At 56.8% G+C, this 19,688-nt stretch overlaps 2 protein-coding genes across 4 annotated transcripts; one reads left to right on the top strand and one right to left on the bottom strand.

Moving 5' to 3' along the window:
* Positions 1 to 1,290: 1,290 nt before the first annotated feature.
* On the top strand, positions 1,291 to 4,471 carry NUDT18 (nudix hydrolase 18). Its single transcript, XM_004442310.3, has 3 exons — positions 1,291 to 1,510; positions 2,457 to 2,670; positions 2,906 to 4,471. Exons 1-3 carry the CDS (start codon positions 1,349 to 1,351, stop codon positions 3,499 to 3,501), a joined length of 972 nt encoding a protein of 323 aa, XP_004442367.1. The 5' UTR covers positions 1,291 to 1,348; the 3' UTR covers positions 3,502 to 4,471.
* A 65-nt stretch (positions 4,472 to 4,536) lies between these two features.
* Positions 4,537 to 19,688, bottom strand: FHIP2B (FHF complex subunit HOOK interacting protein 2B). Of its 3 annotated transcripts, none has more exons than XM_087437273.1 (17): positions 19,622 to 19,688; positions 15,229 to 15,307; positions 13,003 to 13,175; positions 12,371 to 12,475; positions 12,157 to 12,279; positions 11,699 to 11,926; positions 11,374 to 11,570; positions 10,956 to 11,064; positions 10,662 to 10,738; positions 10,133 to 10,322; positions 9,208 to 9,353; positions 8,958 to 9,089; positions 8,699 to 8,789; positions 8,361 to 8,504; positions 7,861 to 8,001; positions 7,554 to 7,654; positions 4,537 to 7,330 (listed from the first exon to the last, which is right to left on the bottom strand). In XM_087437273.1, the coding sequence occupies exons 1-17, from the start codon at positions 19,652 to 19,654 to the stop codon at positions 7,192 to 7,194; spliced, it is 2,208 nt and encodes a 735-aa protein (XP_087293399.1). In that variant the 5' UTR covers positions 19,655 to 19,688; the 3' UTR covers positions 4,537 to 7,191. The 3 variants fall into 3 exon arrangements, with proteins under 3 accessions (XP_087293399.1, XP_087293398.1, XP_087293400.1); XM_087437272.1 differs by having other exon boundaries at positions 19,610 to 19,685; XM_087437274.1 differs by lacking the exon at positions 19,622 to 19,688 and adding an exon at positions 14,737 to 14,841 and having other exon boundaries at positions 15,229 to 15,308.

Raw genomic sequence — 19,688 nt, 5'->3', positions numbered from 1 at the left:
GAGCTCCTCCCGTGATGTCTCATCTTCCCAACAACCGTGGGAAGGAACAGCTGTTATGAGCCTACTCTACAGATGAGGAAGCTGAGACCCACAACTTGCCCAGGGCACAGAGACAGCCAGGGAGCAGTTGCCAGGCAGCTGGCCCCAAGTCCAATGCTTTGCTCCACAAGCTGCTGTCCTCCAGAAGGGAGGTGCACAAAGCCAGAGAGAAATGAGGGACCTAACAGGATGAGAAAGCCAGACTTTGCTGGCTTAACAGTTTCACTCCAGCTGGCCCTGCCTTCCTGTCCTGAGCAGAGGTTAAAGGAAACTGCGGAGGAAAGGTCAGGCTGGGAGAGAAGCAGGAGCTCGCCAAAACAACCCACACCCTGCTCTCAATGCGCCAGGCCTGCAAACTAGGTGTAGGGGCAGCAAGGAGAAAGGAGCAGGACCGCCCTGCCCTAGAAACGCTCTCAGCCTGCAGGGGAGAGGGCCCGAAAACTGCGTGGGAAATGCAGCGGGCAGGGGGCCGGAACACCGACGACGCAGGGCTGGGCCTGTGGATTCCAGGCCCTCTCTCTGCCCCAAATCCCCTCCTCCCATCGCCAGCCACACCCTGACCATCCCAGGCCCGCTCCTTCCCTCCTCTGAGCGCCTATCACACCCCTGCCCAAACCCATCATTTAGCACTTGGCTTATTAACCCTCAGATGACTTTTTATTGTATGTCAAGGTCCACCTCCCCGACTAGATCAGAATCTCCTCTAAGGCAGAAGCTTGTCCTCCCTGTCACTGTGACATTGAGTAAATTTTTGTGAAGGAAGAAGGTTATCTGAGAAGTGATCATTTCGGGTAATGCAGTGGTATGTTTAGGACAGAAGTTGGACAGCGGACCCAAGCCGCCGCCCCAGGCCTCCGCGACGTCATCGGGCTTGTGACGTCACTGTCGTTGGCCTCGGCGGCGCTCCGCAGCCTGCAGGCGGGATGACGTCACCGTCGGAACCGGTGCAGACGAGTGCGCGCTGGAAGAATCAGCGAGGCTGGCGGCTGGAGATGCCCGGGGAGGGAGCGGGTAGGAAGCGACCGCGAGAAAGCAGAAGCCGAGCCGAGTCCACTCTCCCCGGGCCGCGCGCCTGCACCACAGTACGGCCTGGCTCCGCCCCGCCCCGCCCGACGCGGGCCAGCCAATCCGGGCGGGCGGCGGACACGCGCAGCCTGTCAGCGGCGGGCTCGCGGGCGCTTCCGCGTTCGCCTACGCCGGCCTGCTCTTGGGGAGGGGGCGCGGGCGGCTGGCCGAGCGCTCGTCCACGTCCCGCCCCGCCCCGCCCGGCCGGCGGTCTGCAGGACCGGCGGCCGCTCCCAGGGGACCGATGGCTTCGGAGGGCCTGGCAGGGGCGCTGGCGGCGGTGCTGGCGGGCCGGGGCCTGCGCGTGCAGGGCTGTGACTCGGGGCCGGCCGGGGAGCCCCTGGCGCCGGCGCGGCTGCGGAAGAACGTCTGCTACGTGGTGCTGGCGGTGTTCCTCAATGAGCAGGTGAGCGTCCGCCGCCGGCCGCCGGCCGCCGCCCGGGCCCCGCAGCGCGCAGCTCGCCGGCGGGCCAGAGGACCCCCCCCGGCCACGCCACCCCCTTCTCGTGGGTGGCGCTTCCCAGTTTTGCAAAGCACTCTCACTTACGCATACATCTTGTGAGGCCCAGCCCTGCGATTGTTCCCTTAGACGGAGGAGGAAACTGAGGCCCGGGAGCCTTTTTGTCCCATCCCACTAGGCCTCAGTTCCTTGAGGGGAGGGCTGTCTTATTTTTGTTCCTCTTCCTTTCCCCAGAATCTAGCGCAGTGCCCCCTGCGGAGTGGGCTCTCAAAGATCTGTCCAGTGCTTCAGAGACTCCCCTGGGTCCCATGGACAGTAATGGCACAACCCGCGCTTACGCTCAGACTTTCTGACCACCTTGTGATGTTCTTTTTGGTGCTGATCCCTGTACAAGTTGCTGGAACAACAAACAGCTAGACGGGGCCAGGGCCATAAGTAGGAGTTGTATGGGTAGGGGGTGGGGGCGTGTTCCAAAGGCTAGACCCCAGTGTGGGGACCAGCCGCAAGCAGTTTGTAAACCACGGGGGAGGTGAGAGATACACAGTGACACATGCAGACACAAATCTGTGCAGGACACATGGCAGCCTCACTGTGGGGCCTGATTCCCAGCCCCTGAAGCAGCTCCCAGGAGTCCCAGCCCCTTTCTGAGATGGAAGTCTGAATGCAAAGAGGGATGAATTGCAGAGAGAGACAGCTGCAGCTCCCAGCCACACAAGGGCCAGTCCCCTGGAGAACTCAACAATTTGAGGGTGTTCACCGGGAGGGGGGTATTGGGCGACTGTATCTGAGATACAATCCGGCCCCAGGGCAAGGGAAGGCTGCTGGCTGTGCTGCTCCTCTGGAATCCCCAGCCTGGCTGTGGTGGGGTTGAGGATCCTCTCTCTCCCCTCAGGATGAGGTGCTACTGATCCAGGAGGCCAAGAAAGAGTGCCGTGGGTCGTGGTACCTACCCGCAGGGAGAATGGAGCCCGGGGAGACCATCGTGGAGGCGCTGCAGCGGGAGGTGAAGGAGGAGGCCGGGCTGCACTGCGAGCCCCTGACATTGCTGTCTGTGGAGGAGCGGGGCACTGCCTGGATCCGCTTTGTGTTCCTCGCTCGCCCCACAGGTACGGCCCAACAGGGGGCAATTGACACCTTTCCCCCAGCATGTCTACCGGTGAGATGAGCCCCTATTCTGGCTGATAGAAGCCTGGCATCTCCAGATTGCAGCCTGAGGACTTGACTGGGCTCCCCGCTCCCCTGGGTCAGAGCTAGAATGCCTGGGTGGCATTTGCTCTGCCAGGCCCAGCACTTCTCTCAACATAGACCCTTCCCCCACCCCATGCCCCACATCTCCCCCAGGTGGAATTCTCAAAACTTCTGAGGAGGCAGATGCAGAATCCCTGCAGGCTGGCTGGTACCCACGAACCTCCCTGCCCACTCCGCTGCGGGCCCATGACATTCTGCACCTGGTAGAGCTAGCTGCCCAGTATCGCCAGCAAGCCAGGCATCCTCTTGTTCTGCCCCAAGAGCTTCCCTGCAGTCTGGTCTGCCAGCGGCTCGTGGCTACCTTTACCAGTGTCCAGACAGTGTGGGTGCTGGTGGGCACAGTGGGGATGCCTCACCTGCCCATCACTGCCTGTGGCTTCACCCCCATGGAGCAGAGAGGTGGCATCAAGATGGCCGTCCTGCGGCTGCTGCAGGAGTGTCTGACCCTGCACCACTTGGCAGTGGAGACCAAGGGGCTGCTTGGACTGCAGCACCTGGGAAAAGACCATACAGATGGCGTCTGCCTGGATGTGCTGGTCACAGTGGCTTTTCGCAATCCAGGCATCCAAAACGAGCCCCCGAAGGTGCGGGGTGAGAGCTTCTTTTGGTGGAAGGTGATGGAGGAAGACCTACAAAGCCAGCTCTTACAGAGGCTTCAGGAATCATCTGTCGTGCCAGTCAACAGATAGGAAGGTGCCGTCACTGGGCAAGGAGCTGGGCATCTGTGCTCCTCTCCGCCATGGCTTTGCCTCCCTCTGAGGAAGGCAGGAGGTTGGCAGTCAGGGATCTTGTTGCATTGGGAGCAGGGTAGTTCTTCTGGCTCTCAGGGGCACTTCCATCTCTCCTCACTGTGGAGCAGGTCCCTACATTGTACCAAAAGAGACAGTGCCTTTCACCAAGCAAGGAGTCCAGAGCTCAAGGACCCAATTGCCCTGAGGGCACTACTCCCTAAGGGGATGTGAGAACTTTCTGAACCTGAGATGGCATCTACTCATCATCTTCTGTGCCCACCCGCCTTGGTAAAGCTCCACATCTGGGGTCTCAGGCACTTAAGACATGGAGAGGATGCTGGGGGAGGTCTTTCCAAGGGAGTGGGCCCCTTGCTGAGTAAATAGGTGTTCCTTACTTTGCCTTCCCGCCTAAATGTCTCTGTGGGCAAGAAGTGAGCAGGCAGGGGTACTGAAAAGCTCCTCCCCTTGTCCCACCAACAGCTACCCAGGCCTTCCCAGGTGGCAAGCTGCCATGCAGGTGATGGGGCAGGCAGGCTTCCTGCCCCAGCCCCCTGCGGCTCCCTTCGTCTTGCCTGCCAAGGAGGGATGTGAGCACGTCCTCAGAGAAAACAGAACTCTAGTCCCTCCAAGGTTTGAGCAGTGAGAAGGCCAGGAGAAGCTTCCAGTGGGCAAGGAGTGGTGGGAGCTGCCCCTGCCTCTCTGCCGGAGTCTCTCTCCTTGAGCTTCTCCCATGATCCCTTCCCAGTCACTCTGCCAGCCCCCAGGCTCCTGCCTCTGCCTTTCTACAACTCCAGCTCAAGCCAGACTCAAACCCTTTTTTTATTTCCCCTGAGCTCAGCTTAATCATGGTAAGAATTATTTTCTTAAAAAAAGAACTTTATGAAAATTTAAGGGAAAATCAAAGGAAATGAACAAAGAATACATTGTGCGCTCCTCACTGTGTCTAATGTACAGATTTCCGATCCTAAGCAGGGAAACACTGGACTGGGCTTCCCTTCTGAGCTGACTCCACTCTGGCACTGAAGGACCAGGATAACCTCAGAGGCCTCCTTCCCAGCTCCTCCTTGCCTCTCTTGGCTGCCATCTTGTCTTTCTGGCCTCTGGGGTTGTGGTAGGAATTCTCTTGTCCCTTTGGAGGACATCTTCCAAATGATGGAGCCAAACCCTCACTCTGACTCACTTCTCTCTGTGTCTGAGGGACCCACTAGTCCATACCCACATTGAAGGGCGATGGTCTTTGCTCCCATTATTTAGTCTATAGTAGTTTTCAACTCTAGCTGCCCATTAGAATCACTTGGAGAGCTTTAAAAATAACTCGGGGCCCACCCCCCGAGATGCTGATTTAACCGGTGGAGGGTGGCGCCAGGCGGAATATTGGTATTTTTTTTTAAATTTTATTTATTTATTTATTTTCCCCCCCAAAGCCCCAGTAGATAGTTGTATATCATGGCTGCACATCCTTCTAGTTGCTGTATGTGGGACACGGCCTCAGCATGGCCGGAGAAGCGGTGCGTCGGTGTGCGCCCAGGATCCGAACCCGGGCCACCAGCAGCGGAGCGTGTGCACTTAACTGCTAAGCCACGGGGTCAGCCCAAGGAATATTGGTCTTTTAAAAAGCAACCCAAGTGCTTCTCACATGCACCTAGGGGAGAGCCACTGATCAGCCCTCTCTTAAGCCTTCAGCTTGCCCTGTCCTGGAGTACTCTTGGTGACCCCCTCAAAGGATCCCCACCCCCATATATTTAGGGACAAGGTTTTTATAGCATCAGGCCTGCCGTTCACCATGAAAGCAGTCATACAACTCACAACATAAGCACCTAAAAATGAGACTTGCATCGAGATGCTCCAGATGGCCCATTCCCTCACGGTGACTCTGAGTTGTAGGTAAGCTGAGCAGAAATAGTGTTGTCTGGCCAAGAGAGGGGCTGGTCCTGGCAGGCACTGAGGAACATAAGATTTGCACTGCCAGAGCCTGTCTCTGTTTACCACCCCCCAACACGCGGCCCCCCTCTGCTCTAGGGCTGGAAAAGGAATTTAACTTGTCTTCCCTCGGGAGGAAGATGGGCCTGAATTAGCAGTGGAGCCCTGGGCAGAAAGACGCGAAGGGTGGAGAACAGGGTGGCTGTGTCCACGCAACCACACCATTTATTGCCATGCTGTTTGGGGGGACACTGTGCGAATGCTGACGAAGTGCATTGAGGAGGGGAGTGTCTGACTCCCAGACACTTGAATGTTGCTTAAACTTTGCTTTTTGAATCAAAGTCCAGACCCAATTTGCCCACTGAGCTCTGCTCCCCGTCCCACACCCACACCCACATCCATGTGCACACATGCATGCATGCACATGCACAGTATCCTTCAGAGCAGCCGTGAAGTCCTCCCCAGCTTGGAGGAATGCAGGAGAGGTAGAGGTCATTGAGTTTCTCTTTCATGTCACCTCTTGGCAACCTGCAGCCGGCTTCTAGAAGTGGCATGGGCAGGAAAAGGAAGTGAGTGGGGCTTGGGCCTGCTCCTCCTTGCCCAGGAGCAAAGCCAGCAACTGCAGTCCTGCTGTGAGGTAATGCCTGGCGCCACCTATGTGTTCCTGCAGGTTGAGACAGATTCGGGCTGGGTGGGGTGGCAGCCCCAGCTGTGGAGGGCATGTAGGGAGAACAACACCATGACTGGCTGCCTGTGCCCCAGCCCCTCCCCTCCAGGCCTGGGGGGCGTGTTGTCAGTGGGCATCCTGGCTTCATCTGTACCCTGAGCTCCCTTGCTCCCCTGGAAGAATGTTCCATTGAAAACACCAGGGGCTTGGCAGAATGCTAAGGGCAAGGCCTGGCCTCCAGGTCTCTGAGCCCCTCTGCCCAGGTGTCGTGGACCTGCTGAAACAGGTTGAGAAGGCGCCAGATAGAAAGCCGCTGGAGCCTGGCACCCAGCCCCCCCCAGCTCCCCAGGCCCTCTCCTGCCCTGGCTGCAGCTGCATCAAGGTTCTCATTAGCAGCTGCCCCCGCCTGGGTGCGGAGCAAGCTTTGGGCATTTGCCATGAGGCGGTTGGGAATTTTGCAAGTCTCCAGGAAGAGGGGGCTTCCCCTGCCGCCCACTGCCCCTTCCCCAAGGGTTAAGACAAGAAGGCAGGAGAAAAAAAATGTCAAGTCTCAGCAGCATCCGTGGTACCTCCTATGACAGAGACAGGGCTCCATACCCCCATCTCTCTGGTCTATGGTCCTGATCAGCCTCAGAGCCATCAGCTCACTCCCCCTTGTGCCCCTGGAATTGAGTCACAGGTAATGGCCTGTAGGGGCAGGTGACAGGCACAGAACACACGAGGGTCTGGGTCTGGATGCTCACCTGGCCGTCACCCAGCTCCCGAGACGTCCCTGAGGACACCATGCTGCCTGGGAGAACATCTCAAAAGAATGCCCGTTGGTTTCTGGTACCTTGTAGACCCACTCCCTAAAGCCCAGGCTGGGGTGCCCAACAAGGCAAGGTCTTCTTGAGATAACCTGGGAACCAAGCCCAGGCCTCTCAGAGGCAGAGGTCTCTGGGATGTAGAGGAGACGGAGCCAAGCCCCTGCCCCGGCGGGGACAGTGGTGGCAGTGCCAGGTGGGCGGCAGCTCCCAGGCAGAGATGCAGACAGGAATCTCCCCTCCTGCTGTGCTCCTGGCTCAGACATGCCCTTCCGGGGCTGGGGAGAGGCGCAGGTGAGGACCATGTGGGGGGAACTTGACAAAAGCAATGGCAGCCAGCTCCTTGCAGAATTCCTCAAGTACTACCACGCCCTGAAGGAGGGTCTGGTGGTCCAGCCTGAGGGAGAGAGTGCGTAGGTCATGGCTGGGAGGCTGCGGGAGTTGCCCAGCGTGACATGCCAGTGTCCATGAGGCAGAACCCAGTGGCAGACCCTGCTGAGTGAGGACTGAGCTCACCAATGGGCCCTCCTCTGCCCCGCGTGGTGCCTCCTCCCTGCCGCAGCACTCCGCCTTCCCACCCCAGGGCTCTTCCTTGGGCACCCACTTCCTTGGTTACTTACTGCTCCCCAGGGACCTGACCCATCAGCTGCTTGCGCACCAGGAGCAGTTTGCCTGGGAACTGGGGTACCCTCTGAATTCTCTGCATCAAGTCCCCAATCACCTAGAGAGGAACAAGAGAGGACTGAGGAGGGGCTAGCGACACTCCTGCAGGGTCCCCGGGCTCTACTGCAGCATGGGGGGGGATACCTGAGCTGTCCCCTGGCACTGGCAAGGGTGCCCATTTCTACAGCCCCCAACTCCCCATCCTGTGCCCCTCCCTTGCTGCCCCCACCGCTGGCACAGTCCCTGGGGTCCACGCATGCTTACCCTCACAAGGACAGAGAACAGGCTCCTGCAGCCAGGGGCCAGGTTGATGTAGGGATCCAGGAGGTACTCGTGGATGTGGGGGTGGGGGAAGAGGGCGAGCCGGGACAGGACTGAGGTCACTTGCAGGTTCAGGCTGTATGGCTGTAGGGAATACGGTGGACAAGCCGAGGGTTGGCAGGGGTGGCGAGCATTTTTGCACTCCCCCACCAAGGCGCCTGGCCAGTGTGAACGTGTGTGGGGGTGAGAGACTCACATGATGTGAATGTGTCATGGATTCCCTGAGGCTGAGGGCCAGAACGTGTTAGGGCGTGTGGAGCAGGGGCAAGATGGGGCCTCCTGCCTGGGGAAAGGTGGGGGTGGAGGTGCTGTGGAGCTGAAGGACCGAAGACAACTCGACCCCCATGGTTGGGCCCTGCTCTCCTGGAGGATTCCAGAGGCACTAGCCTGGAGTGCACCTGTGGGCCCTGGCCCTGTGGTGTGGGCCCCAGTCCTGTTGGTACCTGTTCCAAAATCCGGGACATGCGGTCAAACAGCATTCGGAGGAAGTGACCCTCAAAGAAAGGCCGTTCAGGCTCATGGGGGTCCAAGGGAGTGAGACTCTGAGGCCAGCCCCAGGGGGCGACTCGGGAGCTGCATTCCTGGAACTGAAACAGGAGGAAAGAGCTGAGGAGGTGGGCCCAGGGTCAGGGGTCAGGAGGCCCCCCAGAGGGGCCACGCAGGAAGGATGCGCTCAGGGCTCTTAGCCAGAGCTGCAGGAGAGCACAGAGGGAGCAGGCGGAGCTGATGAATCCCACGGCTCTGAGGGATGAGCAGTGGCGCCGGCAGAGGCTCGACTCACCAGTCCGTAAGCGTCGTGGACATACGTGTCGTAGCCAGTCTCCTCCAGGAAAGCTGAGGTCTTGGCTTCCTCAGGAACCAGGCAGAGGAAGCTGAGAGACAGGACCCTAGGTGTGGAGGGGTCCCACCTGGGCCACCCTGCTCTCCCCTGCTCCGTCTCCAGCCCTGAGGGAACACTCCCTCCCTGGCTGCACCCCGTCAGGGCTATGGCCAAAGGCGGAACAACTCAAGTGGCTCAGGTTTCCTGACCTGCTCCCTACCTGTTGACGATCTCGGTCACTGCTGTTTTGCCATCTGAGTTGGTGGCAGGGGCTGGGGGTGGCTTTGCAGGGGGTTGAAAGCCAGAGTCAAGGAGGCCGTCGGTGAAGTAGTAGGGGTCTTCCTCCAGATCTCTGTGGCCAGGGCAGACAAGCGTGACACCAGGGAATGAACGGACGAGTATGGGGATGCTGAGGGCCAGGCTGGGTCCTGAGCAGTGCAAGGCCTCCCAGAGGTGCCGGTTTCACTTACAGGGTGTCCTCGTAGCTCTCGGGCTCTGGTGAGCCCCGGGCCACATAAGGGCGTCCCTCAAGGTTGCACAGGATCAGGCTGCGGATGATCTGCTCATGGGGCTTCTGGAGCAGCTCCTCAAACAGCCGCAGTGTGGCGATGCTGATCTGGGGCAAGAGGGGGTCAGCAAGACACCTCTTCCCCACCCCGGCTTCTAGGGGTGCCTAGGGATTGCTTACCCAGAAAGTAAAGTCCCCAGGGAGGGTCACTTCCCCCGGCCAGGGGCTAAGGTGGCAGGCTTTAGGGGGCTTGGGAACAGGAAGTCTGGCTGGTCTCAGTTCCATCACTAATTTGATGTGCAGTATCAGGCAAGCCAGTTGGCTTCTCTGTGCCTCAGTTTCCAAGTCTGGAAAATGGAATATCGGCCTCATCTACCTCACAGAATGGCTGTAAGCCTCAAATAAGCCAAACGAATATAAAAGCAGTTTGCAAAATATTGAGTGCCATCACAAGTATGTGGTCACATCGGGCCGGCCCCGTGGCTTAGCGGTTAAATGCGTGCGCTCCGATGCTGGCAGCCCGGGTTCGGATCCCGGGCTCACCCCGACGCACCGCTTCTCTGGCCATGCTGAGGCCGCGTCCCACATACAGCAACTAGAAGGATGTGCAACTATGACATACAACTATCTACTGGGGCTTTGGGGGAAAAAATAAATAAATAAATAAAATTAAATTAAAAAAAAAACAAGTATGTGGTCACAGAAAATTGCTGTGTGACAAAAGCAGTCTGGCTACCAATCACTGTGTCACTGTGTTGGCAGGGGAGTTTCAATGCCTCAAAGGCAGAACCACCTAGAAAGCTAATGAAAATGGGAAGAAGCTCTCAGGAAATCCCTTTGGCAAGGATGGGTGGGAACACGTAGAGACGAGCGCCCTCCCACCTCACCTCGTCAGAGAGGTGGTCGCAGTGCCCGATGAGGTGAGAGCACAGAGTGTAGGGGCTGTCCTCGAGGGCTGCAGCCTGCTGATCCGGGCCCAGGAGAAATGTCACGGCCTCCCGCAGCAGCGCAGGGGAGCAGAGCTGGCGCAGCATGGCCGTGAGCAGGGCGGTGGAGGTCAGGATGCTCTGCTCAGACCTATGTGGAGAGAGCACTGAGCGGGCCTGGGGTGCACGGAGCCAGGTGGCGAGGGGGGACCAGAGAAGGAGTGGGCAGTGAACGAGTGTGGCTAGTATTTCTCTGCTCACTTCCTGTCCCTCCTGAGGTGCTGGAGTCCCAGGACGGGGGCCTTTGTTAGCCCACGGGGAGCCACGTGTGCGTCAAGGGGGCAGGCCTGGCAAACTAACCAATGGAGCCCACACACTCACGTGACTCTGGCCAAGGAGGTCCCTGGCCTTAGGGACAGGAAGGGCTCGGTGGGGTGGGCGGTTCGATCCAGACCATGGCTGCGCCCCAGGGAACTGGACATAAACTTACACGTGCAGGAGCTGGGGCTGCAGAATCTCCACGAATAACTTCTCAGCCACAGCCTTTGCCAAGGCATCTGCAACCACCTGGCACCAAAGGGCATGCCTTACACATGTTTTCTGCTGAGAAATAACTGTGTCCTTGCACAGCATCTAACACAACAGGCAGACGGTCCCTGCTAACCCGGGGCCCTGCCTGGCTCCTGCAAGACCCACTTGGTCCTCGAGGCAGAGATGGCCAAGGAAGCAGGGTGAAGCGGCGGCACCCGCACCGAGAGCCCTGTCAACACCCATCCCTGCTCACCGGGTGTGCCTCTGTGACGAGGTGGTCGCAGTAATCAAACCAGCCCAAAAAGGCCGCCAAGGCCTCCTTGCCAGGGAAGGAAGCCTCATCAGACGGGGCACTGGGTAACCTGAAGGAGAGTGCGGGAGGAGCTATGAGGCCTGACTCAGGGATGTTCTGGAAGCTGGGCCTTTTCTCCCTCTGCCCTGGAACCGCTGTTGCAGGGTGGGGGATGTCCAGTTCTACTGGGAGCTCTGTGGGCAGAAGCAAAAGTGATGCTTCCCTGGAGGGCGAGAAGGCCCTTGGGGATGGGCTGTAACCTGGGGAACAGGGTGGCCAGCAGAGGTCCCCATTCCTCCTGGAAAGCAAGAGGTGGATAGGCGGGGCTTTTAGCCACGGAAGACAGATGTGGCCCAGCCTCCCCTGGCCAAGCGCCTACCTCCAGCTGATGCCCTCTAGAGTGGCAATGTCCGCGGGGTCCAGGAAGGTGGGCATGGACTGGTATAGCTGGCACAGGTGCTCGACGATCACAAGGCAGCAAGGGCTGCTCTGCACCAGGTAGGTGGCGGCTGCCTGGGAAGCTACGCTCACCAGGAGCAGCAGGTTCTCCCGGGCCTTCAAGGCCACCCGACTTTTCTAGGGGATAGAGGGACAACTTTAAGGACATGCATCTGAACCCCCAAGTCCCCTCCTGGCAATTCGCCCTCCCCGTCCCTGGCAATTCACCCTCCCTGTCCCTGCCCGCTCCGTCTTGGCACTAGCACCTTGCTCCTGCACAGCCCAATCAGGCAGGTGACCAGGTTGCTCTCCCCAGTCCCTCCATCTGGCTCCTCGGTCTCAGCAGGCAGCTGGGTGGTCCAGGCCCGGGCCCCACAGGGACCCGGGTCGGGAGTCTTGCTATGGGGGCGGTCCTTGTCTCCGACACTGGCGGCTGCTCTAGGCAGGGTGGAGGGTTCTCTGGATGCCTTCTTCCTACTGACAATCCTTTTACCCTGCAAAGGAGATCGGATATGGCCAGGCTGTGGCGGAGACCATTCCCCATGATGCCCCCTTGGGAATGCAGGATGTGCTGGCTGTCAGAGCCTCAGCATGGAGCTAGAGGGGAAGCCATCTGTGTACCTCCCCAGGTACCTGCTCCATCCCTCTGCCTCCTCAGAAGGGCCATGAGGGGCTTGCCCTGAGGTCTGGGCCCTCCCACTCCTGTCCCCACAGAGGTGCTCACTTCTAGGATGTAGGTGAGCAGATCTGGATCCTGCTGGATCTTGGAGCAGAGGACAGTGGTGAACTGCACCTCCTCCTTTTCCGTGAGGGATCCAGGAACTGTCCCACCAAGTTGCAGAAGTTTCTGGAAAGGGAGCAGGGTAGAAACAGAGAAGAATGGGTGGCAGGGAAGAGAGGGCCCCCCACAGAACCCCCTTGGCTTCCTTTCCCCTCACCTGCACAGGCCTGTGGACGCTGAGGTAATGCAGGAGGGGGTGCTGCACCTGGGCCAGAACCCTGCTGAAGAACTGGAGTACCTGCTGCCGCATGCCTGGGGGGTACTGAGGGCCAGAGGGCGGTACTCTCAGAGGGAGCCCGCAGAGCCTCACGCTACTCCCCAGAGTAGGGCGTGGCCCGCCGTCATCACTGCTCAGAGGGCACCTCATCTCTCCCTGTTTTAAACCGGCCTCTCCTGTGGCGCCCCCCTTCCTGCTGGTTCCCTCCATCACCCTGTCATTAATGCATGTGCCGTACGCGGGCTGTGATTACCCTGCCTCCCGACTAGCATTTCTGTCTGTTTTAGTCACTGCGGTCCCCAGCACCTAGGACACAGCCTGGCACATGGCAGGTCCTCAGTAGGTTTTCGCTGAATGAAATGCTGCTGAACCTCGGCAACAGCGAGAACAGGACACAAAGACAATAAACAAGGGTGAGAAGCCTCGGGAGGGGGTGGGATGTTCTAAGTGACACGGCGGCCACCCCTCCCCCCGCCCAGTGTTCAGACTGGAGGAGCACAGGTAGAGGAGCCTGGACCCCAGGGGCCCTGGCTTGGGAAGGAAGGTTCCAGAGGCCCCGGGGTCCTGCCCACCTCGGCCCTGCCCAGTGTGCACAGGGTCTCGAGGATCCTGTGCTGCAGCAGGTACTCCAGACAGGGCCCCGCCTCGCCGGCCGACACCTGCTGCCTCTCCTCGTACACCAGGATGTCCAGCATCTGCTTCAGCCGCCAGGGAATATCTGTTTTCTTGGCTGGGGTGTTTTCATCTAATGGAGATGCAGGCAACAAGGGTGAGTGGGGTGAAGAGGGGCACTCTGGCCTGATGGGGTCCAGCCCGCAGGGTCTGGGGGTGGGGAAGGCTGAGGGCAACCTGGAGGGAGGCCACCTTAGCAGTTTGCTTCAAATAAAGACCAGAGGAAATGGAAGTTTACAGCTGAGGCCTGTATATTGAAAAAGACAAAAGACCTAGCTAGGCCCAGGACACAACTCTCTGGTTGAGAATGTGTGCAGACCCTAGCACTTTATCAGGGGGCAGCAGCATCATTTTTTCTCCAAACCCTGGGCCCTACAGAAACATATGTCACCAGGGCTGCAGGCTCTGGGCCTGAGTGAGAAGCCGTGAGTCAGGGGTCTCTGTCATATAATTGAGAAGCCGTCTTCTAGCTGCTTCCTGACAGTTAACCTCCTGGCGCCTGCTTATGTCCCTTTTACACTCACGGAAGGCAATTCTCTGCTTGTTAAAAAGCAGAAAAACAAGTCCATGCACAACCATGGGTTCAAACTCGAACCTGCTGCTCTGTGCCAAAATCCTCATAGAGGGGCTGGTGAGTGGGGCTTTCTTAGAGTCTCAGAGGGTAGAGTGTTTTTACAAAGAAGGGAGACTGGCCTTGGAGCACCTCTGAGTTTTTCCTGAAAGCACAGGCTCTTGAGCAAGGCAGCTGCCTCCCCACCTGCACCTCTGGTATAGGGACCGTTCTGGAAATTAACGATTGGGCCCAGGTGAAGTCCCAGGTGGACTCGAGTCAGTTCTGGATCTCCCTCCACTCTCCTGGTAGACTGGGGCTCTCTGTCAAGAGATCTTCCACTTATAAGATGAATAAGTCCTGGGATGTAATGTACAGCATGGTGCCTATAGTTAATAATACTGTATTGTATGTTTGAAAATTGCTAAGAGAGGAGATCTTAAAAGTTATCATCACAAGAAAAAACATTTTTTTTTGTAACTATGTATGGTGACACATGTTAACTAGACTTGTGGTGATCATTTCACAATATATCCATATACTGAATCAATGTATTATACACCTGAAACTAATATAATGTTATATGTCAATTATATCTCAATAAAAAGAAATGTTCAGTCTAAAGTAGTTGTTCTCAACTGGGGGTGATTTTGCCCCCCAGGGGACACTTGGCAACATTTGGAGAGACATTTATGGTTATCACAACGGGGAGAGGGTGCTGTTGGCATCTAGTGGGTAGAGGCCAGAGTTGCTGCCAAACCTCCTACAATGCCCCCCACAGCCCCCACAACAGAGTGATCCAGTCCAACGTCAACAGTGCCAACTGAGGAATCTGGTCTAAAAGAATGCCCAGAGGGTCCCTCAGGGGGTCCAAAGGGCACTTTTTAATTGCTTGGGCTGGCTCAGGCTGGAAGTAAAGCCTGTAGGAAAGGTGCAGGCTGGAATCAAACCCCAGCCTGAACCAGGAGGTGGAAAGCTACGGATGCAGGACATGGTTACCTGGCAACCAGTGTGTATCTACCAATACAGTGTACTGACTCAAGGCAGCCAATCAGATCCCGCCCCCTCCATGAGGGATTCTGACCGGCCCAGGTGACCTGAGGCTTTGGCTCTCTGGGGCGGCAGTTTGGGGAGAAGGATCCAGTCCCGGTACACGCTGTGGTTGTTGTTCCCCTCCTCTCCTAGATCTCTATAAGGGAAATACCCTCTAAGTTGGCTCAGGGAAAAGAGGAATTTATTCAGTTTCTTTTCTTTAAATCAGTAAGCCCCGGGCACAGGCACTTGCAGACTGAAGGCCTGGATGCTCTACCCAGCTGGAGGCTGGGGGTGAGGGGAGCTCAACCTCGGCCTTGCAGAGTCAGGCCAGTGAGACCCCCAACCTCCTTGTCCCCACACCCATCTCACACAGCTTCTCTGCCTAAAGGTGAGGGTGGGGCCAGCCCCCACTCTGACCTCCTGGACAGTGGGTGTCACCTTCCCCAGGACATCTGTGTCTCTGAGCTACATGGGGACCCTGCCTACACCTTCCTCCCCACTCACTACAGGGGTCCCCAGGTTGGGGGAGACGAGGCCCCACCTGTGCTTTCGATGTAGTAGTGTGTGATGCCCTTCCAATGCTCCACGAAGGCCTCCAGCAGGTTAATGCTGGGCTCCCGCTGCGGAGAGAACAGAGACACAACCTAAGCGGCTGCCATAGCGATCACGGGCTCTGCCGCAACCAGCACTCATCAGAACAGACATTCCACCATCTATTAAGTGTCGGGTCGGTGCTGGGCCCTGGAGGAGGCACTATGATCCTGGGTTCTCAAAGGGAAAAGTAACACATTTTCTTGAGGACACATCTGCATTGTCTCCATATCTTGCCAATAATCTCCTGGCACCTCTTCCCAGACCCCCTCCCTCCCAGAGATGCTATATTCCTGCTACATGCCATGATTCCACAGTCCCTGTCCCAGAGGAGCTATGAATGTTGGTGGGGGAAACAGACACAGAAACAGATCATTTCAATACAACATGGTTATGCTATAATACAGCTACACAAAAGAAACAGGGGAGCACCCCCAAAACAACAAAATCCAAATGATACAGATGGAAAACATGGCAAAGACAAAGCTTTCAGGTCCCTCTCAAGCCAAGAGTCTGCGGAAATCTGTGTTCAAGGCCGACAGGCCCAATCCAGTCAGATGGGTAACGTCAGGCGCCTTACACATCATGTGCTCGCACCTTGGGTCCAAGGCCCAGGCTGAGCACCCCATCTCCTCCTGAGCTAGCTCTGCTCCTGTCCATGCCTCCTCTGTCTCCTTCTACCGCCACCAGAGAATTCTGATTCCGCTACGTGTAAGCCCTAACCTTCCCCTTTTCCAGAAGTGCTCTCTCCATCTCCACGCTCTGGCTAGAACTGGCCTTGAACTGATAACTACCACCTTCCCCAAAAACTTCTCCCAAAAAGGGCATTTCTTCCCTTTCCTTGCAGAGTAAATGTTTGCAGAAGAAAAATGCATAGTCAAATAGTCCCTACCCACAGGTGCTCATTTCTACCTCTCGGTTTTGGCTCAGGCCACTCCTCTGCCCAGGAGGTCTTATATCCCCTACACTCTTCTAGATGCTAACAGTCCCCAGGGAGGTCCAGCTAAGGGCCACCAGCTCCACAAAGCCCCCTCCAGGGTTCCTGGATACGTCGCTCTCTAACCTCATGCTTTCCTGCACCACAGAACTCAGTGCTTACTCCTTAGAGAATTCATTTGTTCAGTATTTTCTGAGTGCCTACTACATACAAGACCCCATGCCAGATGCCACAAGCAATGCAAGGATGGCTAAGATCCAGTGCCATGGAGGAGAAGAGAATATAAAACTGCACCGAATACCTCCACTACAGAAAGTAGTGTGAGGGGTCAGCCTAGTGGCGCAAGTGGTTAAGTGCGTGCGCTCTGCTGCAGTGGCCCGGGGTTCACGGGTTCGGATCCCGGGCGCGCACTGATGCACCGCTTGTCAAGCCATGCTGTGGCGGCCTCCCATATAAACTGGAGGAAGATGGGTACGGATGTTAGCCCAGGGCCAGTCTTCCTCGGCAAAAAAAGAGGAGGATTGGCAGATGTTAGCACAGGGCTGATCTTCCTCACAAAAAAGAAAAAGAAACAAAGTAGTGTGAGGACATAGGAGTGAACAGAAAATGACCTCAGGGAAAAGAGGGGTTGCATCTCACAGGCTGGAACAGAGAAGGCTTTACTGAGGTTATGCTGGAACAAACACATGAAGAACACGGTCTGATTTCAACAATTAGAGATGAAGGAAAGATATTTCCTACAGAAGGAACTCTGCAAACTGTGTCTGGCGCAAGGATGGCTTGACAAGTGTGTGGGGCCTTGAACGCCAGGCCAAGAAGTCAGGATACTTTTTTTGCAAGCAGGGGGAAGCAGGTCAACGACATCTTTTGAGTGGTGTTTTAGGAAGAGTCATCTGGCAGTGGTATGTAGGAGACGAAGGGAGGAAGAAGGCTTAGAAGGCCCTTATGACAGGAAGAGAAAGCAACCACACTGAATCCAAGGGCTTGCAACACGCCCCCCAACACTGGGCTGCCGGTGCGACCTTGTCTCCCTTCCAAGTTAGTTGTGGGGGCCACGACCCTTACTGGAGTGGCACCTCCCACAGTCCTTCCAAACACACCGTCCACATGGGGTGACTGCATCTTATCACATTCTCTGTGATACTATTATTGTTGACTTAGCAGTCACCTCTTCTACTAGACTGTGAGCTCCCTGCGGGCCAGGGTTCTGTGTTTTACATCTCTGCCTGGCCCTCAAGGGCTCTGCACGTAATGACTACTCATTAATACTTAATAAATATCTCAGCAAACTCCCAAGATGTCCTTTCCATAGTTCCTTGTCTCTTGGAAAGCCCTCTGACCCTTGATCAGCACTACGATTATCTTACAATTCTGTGATGGGGTCTCATCTAGCCTCAGAACACATTTGTAGTCTCCTAAAACCCTGAGCTGGGCTTAAACAAGAAAAGAACAATCCAGTAAGAATAGGAGAAACAGGAGAACACAGATTAGCCAACACAGACTGTTGGAGAAGAAAGCAGGGGCATAAGGTTTACCTGAATCTATAATTAGCTACTATAACTCCAGACCAAATAAACTGTACCAAATGATTTATTTTTAAAGATATTATTTTTTGAAAGAATCGTACTGATTGCTATTCTGTCAGAAGAGGGCAGGAAGAAGCGAGCACTCTTACTCCTTAAGAAGGAGTCAGGCAACTTGCTGTGGTCTTAACCTGGTGACCCAGTCCAGGGGAAGACCTATGCCCAAGATGTGGGGGTGAGGGAAAAAGAGGGATTCCCATCTCTCCTGACTGTTACATGGGACCAGCCAAACTACTAGAGCTTCATCTATACATTGTATGCTGAGGAGCCTAAGAGGATCACCTGCCTAAAAATATCTCCCTTGACCACCAATACCTCCTCCAGCCACTGACGCTGAAAGGCCCGCATTGGAAGCATCAGAGCTTCACTTCTGAGGGCTGAGGTACTGTCGGTCTGTCCATCCGCCTTGTGCACAGAGATTCCTTGAGTGGTATGAAGTAGGTTATCAGATCACTTTCTAAGATGACAGCTGTTTTGACTGGGGACAGGGAGGAGGGGAAGGAGAGATCATTTTGGAACCCCTCCCGATGGGAGGCGTGGAGGACCCTGGACATCAGGAAGGGCAAGGTTGGGGGCTGTGGAGGGGAGGTGGAAGGAGCAGAAGCTTTTCACTTTCTGCACAAGCTTGCTTTAAGGCTGAGACTGTTTTCATTCATAATAAGCTCTGATTTGGGGGGGGGGGGGGTGTTGGGGAGGAAGGGGTGGAATCTAAGGCTGTTTTTCCTGAGAAAATTTGATACACTAAACTGATCAGTTAGGAGGAGGGCTCATACTAGGACACAAAAAAGAATTGTTAACTTTACAGCAGGATTCTTGGCAGGGTTACTTTAAATAGAGGGCATCCTACCTACCCTATTTAAACTGCACTGTTTTTTTGGTGAGGAAGATTGTCACTGAGCTAACATCTATGCCAATCCTCTATTTTGTATGTGGGACGCTGCCACAGCATGGCGTGATGAGCGGTGAGTATGTCCACGACCGGGATCCGAACCCACGAATGCCCGGCTGCTGAAGTGGAGCGCGAAGACTCAACCACTACGCCACCGGGCGGCCCCTAAACTGCACTTTTATCTTGCTGAATTAAGCGAACCCCAGTGGGCTCCCTCTGACCAGCCTTCAACCCCAACAGAAAGCGGCAAAAACACAAACCCCTCCTCCCCACAGGGCTGCCCAGGCCCCACGATGCTGGCCTCTCCTGACTCTAGGTGAAATGGCTGGGGCTGGGATGGCGTGACAACATCCTGGAAACCGCAGCAGGCTGTTCCTGGGCTAGGCGCCCACCCACCCCGGGACGGTGTGTCTACCCTTCCTGGGACTCGGCCAGCCGGCCTGCACTTCCCCAGCCGAGGGTGAGAGGGCACCCTGCGCCCGAACAAGGTCTCGGAGTTATCTGGGGCTCCATCGAGGGGGAAGGGGCGTCTCTTTTTTAAGCCCAGGTGACCAGGAAGGGAGGAGCACAGGGGAGCAGAAAGATGAACAGAGGCTGGGGGAGGGGACTTTGGGGGAATTTCGGGAAGAAACTATAGGGTGACAAGGGAGCATTCCAGCGCAGAACACAGAAGAGTGTGGGAATCGGGAGAGACTCGGGGAGCAGGAATATAAACAGGAAGCAATTTGGGGAGAAGGGTTAGGAGCTGGAGCGATCCGGAGAGAAAGCGCGACTGGGAAAGAAGCAACTGGAAGCAGGGCTGAGCGTAGGGCCGCGACCAGGGAGAGGAGGCCCAGGAGGGGCGCCGTGGCCTGGGGGGCCCTTCCCGGCGCCCCGCGCCCTCCGCCCGCCCGCCCGTCCCCGGCCCGCGCCCCGGCCTCACCGCCCCCACGACCTCCTGCAGCAGCGCCCCGAGCCTGCTCAGCATGATGGCGGCCCGTCCGGCTCCCGGGCGGCGGCGG

The sequence above is a fragment of the Ceratotherium simum genome, chromosome 12 (assembly GCF_057802395.1).
Source record: "Ceratotherium simum simum isolate JZ-2026a chromosome 12, ASM5780239v1, whole genome shotgun sequence".
Lineage (NCBI taxonomy): Eukaryota > Metazoa > Chordata > Mammalia > Perissodactyla > Rhinocerotidae > Ceratotherium > Ceratotherium simum.
Note: the sequence above shows the minus strand (reverse complement) of the source record. Positions and strands in the feature narration are given on the sequence as shown.